Source organism: Montipora capricornis, chromosome 12, assembly GCF_036669925.1.
Source record: "Montipora capricornis isolate CH-2021 chromosome 12, ASM3666992v2, whole genome shotgun sequence".
Taxonomy (NCBI): Eukaryota; Metazoa; Cnidaria; class Anthozoa; order Scleractinia; family Acroporidae; genus Montipora; species Montipora capricornis.
This window is the reverse complement of record NC_090894.1, coordinates 21,641,301-21,649,711: the sequence shown is the minus strand read 5'-3', so window position 1 is coordinate 21,649,711 and position 8,411 is coordinate 21,641,301. Positions and strand designations below refer to the sequence as shown.

At 38.2% G+C, this 8,411-nt stretch overlaps 1 protein-coding gene across 1 annotated transcript in view; it reads right to left on the bottom strand.

Moving 5' to 3' along the window:
* Positions 1–8,197, bottom strand: part of LOC138027514 (mucin-like protein) — a 45,576-nt gene extending 37,379 nt beyond the window's left edge. The window contains 2 exon segments of the mRNA XM_068875067.1: positions 1,138–1,188; positions 7,922–8,197. Coding sequence (XP_068731168.1) covers positions 1,138–1,188; positions 7,922–8,009 — 139 coding nt within the window. The 5' untranslated portion in view covers positions 8,010–8,197.
* Between the last annotated feature and the right edge of the window lie 214 nt (positions 8,198–8,411).

Here is an 8,411-nt window from a genome sequence, read left to right as displayed (position 1 = left end):
TGCAGTTAAATGTCTTCTGGGAATTTGACTTAATTCTTATGCAAAAACTTGTGTGGCCATTTTCTATTGTTTGTATACCAACATGGCCGTCTCATCACGTGGATGCAAACCAAGAATTGTATCTCAGGGTTCACATCTTGGCTGCTGACATAGTCGGGTTTAAGTTTTGTCTGCACTGAAGGTGTTTTGAGGTCCTTCTTCATCCCAAACTAGCATGTAGTTTATTCCCCAGAGAATCACTAATGCCCTTCCTCATTGATATAATGGAGTGCCTCCGTATGTGTTATCGTCCACCCGAAATATAAATTAACACTTAATTCATTTAATTCAAGGAAAGGGAAAGGTACCAGAGGTTATCCCTATCGCGGTTATCCGCCCGCAGCCGGATGTAATTGACTGAGAGTTGGTTTTGACGAGGGAGGAAACCCGACGTAGGCGGAGAAGAACCTTTGGGACTTAGATACTCAGCCCACATAAAACTTCATAGCCGAAGACTGCGTAGCACCGAGATCGCGGAGGTGGAAGGCGCAGTTGATAACCGCTAAGCCAACCTGACTTTCGCAACAGATCACCAACAACATGAATGCCAAGAATGCATACTGAGAAGATCATCACAATCAACTTTGTGCAGAACACAGAGGTGAATTTGCTTTTATCAACTTAGCGCTGAAATGACAAAATTCTCCGGCGCGTGCTCAAAGCAGGTGAGAAGTCGAACCAGGGACTGCTGAGTACCAGGACTGAATTCTCGGGGCATGGGTTGGCCTCCCCAGCACAGTCACTAATGAGTCTATTTTTAGAACACCCGTTCCCGCGAAAATTAGTGGACGATGTAACAGCTCTAGTAACTCTACACTACTGAAATTAGTTGTCAAGTCCGTGAAAAAAAGCACATGACAGAAGAAGTCACGCTTGACATGGCTTCTCCAGATTAGTTAAAGTAGCGGCCCTTTGCTTGCTTTCGTGCATAACGCGTATCTAAAAATAAGTCCATTTGTGACTGTGCTGGAGAAGAGAAACACTCTTGTCTAATTCACTCTTGTGAGAACAATTAACCCCCTAAATTTTGAACTGATCTTCATTTATCTCACTGTTAGTAAAAATGTCCAAAAACACTCTTCATTTCATTGCTCTTACTTGAAGCTGTTTGACTGATTGACGACGGCGAGTGCGAATCCGTTGAGTGACCTGATAAAGATTCATTAAGAAATGTTTAATTAAATTAAAGAAGTATTTTTGAATCCTTAATTTTATTCAAATTATATGAGATATAGTTGTCTTTATCTCGTAGTTCAAAAGTTCAACGTTACATGCGATAGAGTTGTCTTTATTCCTTCTCGATGCAGTGTACCACGAACGGAAACTACTAAGCACACACAGATTTAACCGGCGATCAGGCGTTCTTCTCTGAGAAAAGTATGTCTGGTCGCAGGTTAACATAGATTCACGGAAATTTGACCACATTACTCCTGTTCTCAAAGAACTGAAATGGTTGTCTGTGGAATCTATGCTTATCTACAGGGATTGCATACTGGTTTTTAAGTGTTTAAGGGGTTTGGCCCCTGACTACCTTGCCAAAAAGTTCAAAAAAAGGTCTGAAATTCACAATAAAGACACACGGAATAAGAATAAGATGGACATCCCAGGATACAGAACGGCCGCAGGCCAAAGAACCTTCTATTATCGAGCGGTTTCTCTGTGGAATAACCTACCTGGAAGTCTCACTGAGATGACAAACCTTGTATTATTCAAAAAAGAACTAATGCGTCATTTACAAAGAGAATGTTAGAAGCTTTCAATGATTTTAACATATATCAAATTTCTTGTCAAATTTGTTATATAAATATGATTCTAATCATTTCTTACTGTTTTATAGTTTTAAATATTTTATTGAATATTGTAATTACTTTAAGAATTTCAAATATTTAATCATTTCTCATTGTTCTATAGTTTTAGATATTTTATTGAATATTGTAATTACTTTGAAAAGCCAGAATTTGGAAAGTAATAAAGTTATTATTATTATTATTAACTCGTTGCACGGCATGCTCTTTCTTTTATATCCCATAATTCTATTCGACACTTTGAAATTACGTAATCAATACTACACTCGAGTCCATTTTTTCTGTGATTTTTTTAAAGAAGAGTTCTCACATGCACTTTAATCTATTCAATTGAGCCTCCTCCCCATAAGAGTAACATCTAACGATTTCGTCAGGGCCCGGAGACTTAGGGCCGTTTATACCAGAGAAAATAAGCCGCGGCTAACTCTGGCCGCGGCTTACGTAAGCCGCGAACACCCCGTATAAATCTTACAAAATCTATGTTCACGGCTTTCTCAAGCCGCGGCTTATCCTGGCCGGGGAGTATATACTCGTATAAATAGTTCCTTTCGCGGCTTACGTAAGCGGCGGCCAGAGTTAGCTGCGGCTTATTTTCTCTGGTATAAACGGCCCTATTAAGTCACAGCCAGAGTTCGTTTACCCAAGGGAGGAGCTTTGAAGTGGTAACTCGTTAAACGCACTCGTGCAACCATAATATACAATAGAGGATAGACCACAAAACCGGAAATTCCGTGGGTTCTTTTTCGCCAGGGTTATGAACATTGAAGGGTTTTGTTTTTCGTCCTTATCTGAGAAGACTAGAGAGTCTAACTATTTGTAGATGTAATAGCCCGCTTTCGATATATTAAAATTGAGTCCGAAACAAAAGGCGTCATCTCGAGGCTCTGGGGAATAAACTCATACAAATCCTTATATTTATTCCCCAGAGCCTCGAGATGATGCCTTTTGTTTAGAACTGAATTTTAATATATCGAAAGTGGGCTATTACCAAGCCAGCACTTTCTCCTGAGTCGAACTCACGGCCTCCCGAATGGCCGCCTGGTGCTCAACTAACCGAGTCACCGGTGCGCCGGAACGCGATAAAAAATGAGAGAATTGGAGGGTAATCTGCAATGCTAGAAATCCCAGTAAATTCATATGAACGCTAACTCTAACCATGGAAATGGCCCTGATCACACAATGAAAGAGAAAAATCTCCGACAAGTCATAAAAGATAAAGGCTGCGTACATTGTCGAAAAGATACATAGTCGAGAAGACAAGACCAAAGGAAAAAAACAGTTATCTACTTGAAGCAACCGAATTCTTTTGGGGGGAAAATGATTTTTGAAAAGCACTGTCTGTACGTTAGATCTCGACCGTTCCTAGGTTAACACGAAGAGAAACAAATTTGCATAGTGATTACAGTTAATAGAAACGTTTCGTTCTTTTTAAAATGACCCTTATTAAACATCAATTGAACGAAGGAGCTCTTATTTTAGGTTGAACAAAATGATTTCGAACAAATAAAGCCGTTTCTTTTTTGCAAATTTTGAAATTCTAAACTTCTCACAAAACATTATGAATTGGCCACGCGAGTATCAAATATTCAAACAAGTCGTCAGACACAGCTGGTCGCATCAATAGTTGTCGCTCGTTTGCTTAGATAACGATATGTCAAACATAGCCTATTAAAACTAGTTTTTATCATCCATATCATAAGAAATTGGTGAGGATACGACAGACGAATAAAAAAGGCCTACTCAGATCTGCTACAGTGCATAAAATTCAGCCTGGTGTAAGATTTTAATTTTAAAAGTACAAGATATCGATATTTCTGAACCTTTGTTCAAATATTTTTGGTGAGGTTTCGATAATAACTTTGTGATCATTGTCTTTGTTCCATGAACAGGGGCACCCAACGAGAATATAGTTCAAAACCACTTAAACATAGCATTGTTTAACCTATTTTAGTATTTAAACTGTAGATATAGGCATATTTCACTGATTGACGACGTCGGCTCGGAGAACGAATCCATTGATTGACCTGATAAAGATTGATTAAGAAAAGTTTAATTAACGAAGTATTTTTGAATCCTTAATTTTATTCAAATTATATGAGATATAGTTTTCTTTATCTCGTAGTTCAAAAGTTCAATGTTACGTGCGATATAGTTGTCTTTATTCCTTCTCCGGATGAGGTGTTCCACGAACGGAAACTACTAAGCACACACAGATTTAACCGGCGATCAGGCGTTCTTCTCTGAGAAAAGTATGTCTGGTCGCAGGTTAACATAGATTCAACTCGTTGCACGGCATGCTCTTTCTTTTATATCCCATAATTCTATTCGACACTTTGAAATTACGTAATCAGTACTACACTCGAGTCCATTTTTTCTGTGATTTTTTTAAAGAAGAGTTCTCACATGCACTTTAATCTATTCAATTGAGCCTCCTTCCCATAAGAGTAACATCTAACGATTTCGTCAGGGCCTGGAGACTTAGGGCCGTTTATACGAGAGAAAATAAGCCGCGGTTAACTCTGGCCGCAGCTTACGTAAGCCGCGAACACCCCGTATAAATCTTACAAAATCTATGTTCACGGCTTTCTCAAGCCGCGGCTTATCCTGGCCGGGGAGTTTATACTCGTATAAATAGTTCCTTTCGCGGCTTACGTAAGCCGCGAACAGAGTTAGCCGCGGCTTATTTTCTCTGGTATAAACGGCCCTAATTAAGTCACAGCCAGAGTTCATTTACCCAAGGGAGGAGCTTTGAAGTGGTAACTCGTTAAACGCACTCGTGCAACCATAATATACAATAGAGGATAGACACAACACCGGAAATTCCAGGGGTTCTTTTTCGCCAGGGTTATGGACATTGAAGGGTTTTGTTTATCGTCCTTATCTGAGAAGACTAGAGAGTCTAACCATTTGTAGATGTAATTACCAAGCCAGCACTTTCTCCTGAGTCGAACTCACGGCCTCCCGAATGGCCGCCTGGTGCTCAACTAACCGATAAAAAATGAGAGAATTGGAGGGTAATCTACAATGCTAGAAATCCCAGTAAATTCATATGAACGCTAGCTCTAACCATGGAAATGGCCCTAATCACACAATGAAAGAGAAAAATCTCCGACAAGTCATAAAAGATAAAGGCTGCGTACATTGTCGAAAAGATACATAGTCGAGAAGACAAGATCAAAGGAAAAAAACAGTTATCTACTTGAAGCAACCGAATTCTTTTAAAGGGGAAAATGATTTTTGAAAAGCACTGTCTGTACGTTAGATCTCTAAGCGTTCCTAGGTCGAGATCTAGGTTAACACGAAGAGAAACAAATTTGCATAGTGATTACAGTTAATAGAAACGTTTCGTTCTTTTTAAAATGACCCTTATTAAACATCAATTGAACGAAGGAGCTCTTATTTTAGGTTAGACAAAATGATTTCGAACAAATAAAGCCGTTTCTTTTTTGCAAATTTTGAAATTCTAAACTCCTCACAAAACATTATGAATTGGCCACGCGAATATCAAATATTCGAACAAGTCGTCAGACAAAGCTGGTCGCATCAATGGTTGTCGCTCGTTTGCTTAGATAACGATAATCAAACATAGGCTATTAAAACTAGTTTTTATCATCCATATCATAAGAAATTGGCGAGGATACGACAGACGAATAAAAAAGGCATACTTAGATCCGCTACAGTGCATAAAATTCAGCCTGGTGTAAGATTTTAATTTTAAAAGTACAAGATATCGATATTTCTAAACCTTTGTTCAAATAGTTTTGGTGAGGTTTCGATAATAACTTTGTGATCATTGTCTTTGTTCTATTAACAGGGGCACCCAACGAGAATATAGTTCAAAACCACTTAAACATAGCATTATTTAAACTATTTTAGTATTTAAACTGTAGATATAGACATATTTTTATCCCCTAAAAATTTTTCATCTGTTCGGATTTCCTAGCTGAAAGTCTAGTGGTCCGAAAATTTTAGGGATCAAAACTTATGATTTCGAAAATTTTAGCCAGAAAAAAGGCTCCCGAAAATTGTAGGTGACCTTTTTGAGGTTAAAGTCCGTTTAAAATGGGCAATTATACCATTTTTTAGATGTTCGAAAATCCTAGGACAGGCAGGCAAGTAATAAATTTTACAACAAATGTTGCGAAAATTCTAGATCTCAAATCGTCTTCCGAACAGATATTTTCCGAAAATTGACGTTGGGTGCCCCTGCATTAATACCCAATATTTTAGCGGTTTGTTCTTGAACGAAAACACATGATGTTTTTTTGATGAAAGGCCATTAGTATATTTTGTCGCGTCGCTTCGTTTAAATTATTCAACCTTAACAACCGTGGTCAACAATCGGCTAAATGCATGCAATGTGAAATGAAAAACAAAGTTTTTGATTGGCGTTAACTGCTCACAGCACCTGGCAAACGCAAACGATGTTATGCAGTACTTAGCTGAATTACATTTGCAGGTTTCTTGGATCTTTCCGAACTTGTAGCTGTTTACTTTGCCCGTTTTAAAGCGTATTGTTTCAAAAAACTCATCTTTAAGTGATAAAGCAAAGTATTATTTCTTATTCACCCACACACACACACATTTCTTTGAACTGACTTCTATTTAAAGCAAATACATTGCGATTACTCCTCGAAGTTTATTTCCTGTTCTATTGACATGTTCCCTAGTAACTGTGCCCTCACACAGTTTTTCGTTCAAAGCTTTATTAGAATGATCGAATTTTGAGATACCAACCGGTCAGTCTCTTTTCTAATTTATTTTAAAATTGTTGTATTGCTAGAGAATTTCTAACTGTATATTATAACCGCAATTTCTTCTTTTCCTTACCATGAGTATTCGTTCAATTAAGTACCATCTTATACCAATTGGTTCTAAGTAAGATAAAGTAAACACCGGCAATCGATTCCCACGGTTCTTTTTCACGATTCATTGAACAGTTCGTTCTTTCATAGACTAAAAAAAGCGAAAAGAACTTTGAAGCGTGAAATCACTGTGGCCCGTAAGGGACATGGCATTTCGTGATCAGTTTTCCTGCTTGAAATTTTTAAACTCGAAATTTTGCGAGTTTTTGACCTGTCAGTGTAAAATGCAGACTGCAGACTAGGGGTAAAATCATTGCCGACCAAGGTTATAATCTAACTGTTGAAATGCTAACAGTTGAAGTCTAAATGTTGTTTTGTAGCAAAGTAGGCCTAATGTTAGCATTTCTGAAGGGTTTGGGCTTTTTTAACAGTTCATTATAACCTTAGTCTTCATTTTACTCCTTGTCTGCATTTTGTATCTTACACTGACCGGTTTGTAAACTCAAAATTTCAAGTTTGAAAATTTGAAGCAGCAAAACTGATCACGAAATGCCGTGTTCCTTACAGGCCACCGCATGAAATAGCGTCTCTACCGCATTCACTTCTTTTGTCGCGTTTTGCTAATCCTCCTTTTCGATTTAGCGGTATCGATCTGGAAGGTTTCGAGCCTTAAATACGACCGCCATTGTTGATGCCTTAATTAAGTCTTCATACGTGGGGTTTTTCATGCTCCCCTTAAGATAATTTCTGCCGGAAGAATATCGGAAATGCAAGAAAAAGAACGTCAGCTTCAGCTCAGTATTGCAGTAGAGCAGACGTCTTCGCCAAATTTGGTTCCTTTGTAGGGTCCACTAAGATCAGCCAGCCTTGGTCTGGAACTTTTGATGTTTGTTTCTTTGTTACCATTCGCAAATAAACCAAGGAACGATATAGTGTCGGATGTTTCGAAAGTTTCAATAATAATTAGGTTTTTCGATATAACTGACACTGAGCTAGGCTTGGTTCTCAGAGTAAAATGAACAGTCCCAAGTAAAGGGCGAGATTTCGTGGTAATTGATTGCTACGAAAAGAGGGAACCATTGAAAATTGCTCATATCACTCATTAATTAGCACATTTTGTTCGGATTATGGTATCAACGACAAAAAAAGCCCTAAGAAATAGGGACGGTTAGTAAAAGAACCTTTAAAAGCCGCTTTACACTGAACTGTTTGAATGTTTTAGGAAGGCTAATTTACAATAGTTTACTTTACGATCAATAAATTCACCATTACCTTCTGTAGAGGATATTAGCATTGCTACCAGGCCAAAAAGGAATACGAAGCAGATGTTCAGTTGTCGGCGGCCTATAATTCCTGCCATTTTAAATGAGTTGAAAAATTGAAGTTTCTTCTCGAAAAAGCGTTTGTACTTGAGTTGAATCACCAAAGCGGAGGATCACGGATCCAAAGGCAAGAGGACAGGCTATGCAAATCCGACTAGCACGAAAATTGCGAGAAAAAAAGAAACAATTGCACAGCTACTAGATGTTGAATACTCCCGTAGAACAACAACCATGTCTGGCAATTAAATTATTATGTTTATACCTGTTTTGGAAGCTTTGGTTCGGTAACTATGGAGACTTCCAATAAAACAGCTTGTAGACTATAAACACAATTTTCTTTCATCTGCATTTCGAAGGGGGGCACACAGTAAGATTGCGCACGGTGTCATTTTCTAGCCGCAATTTTCTCTTTCATCTACACATATACACTCTAATTAATA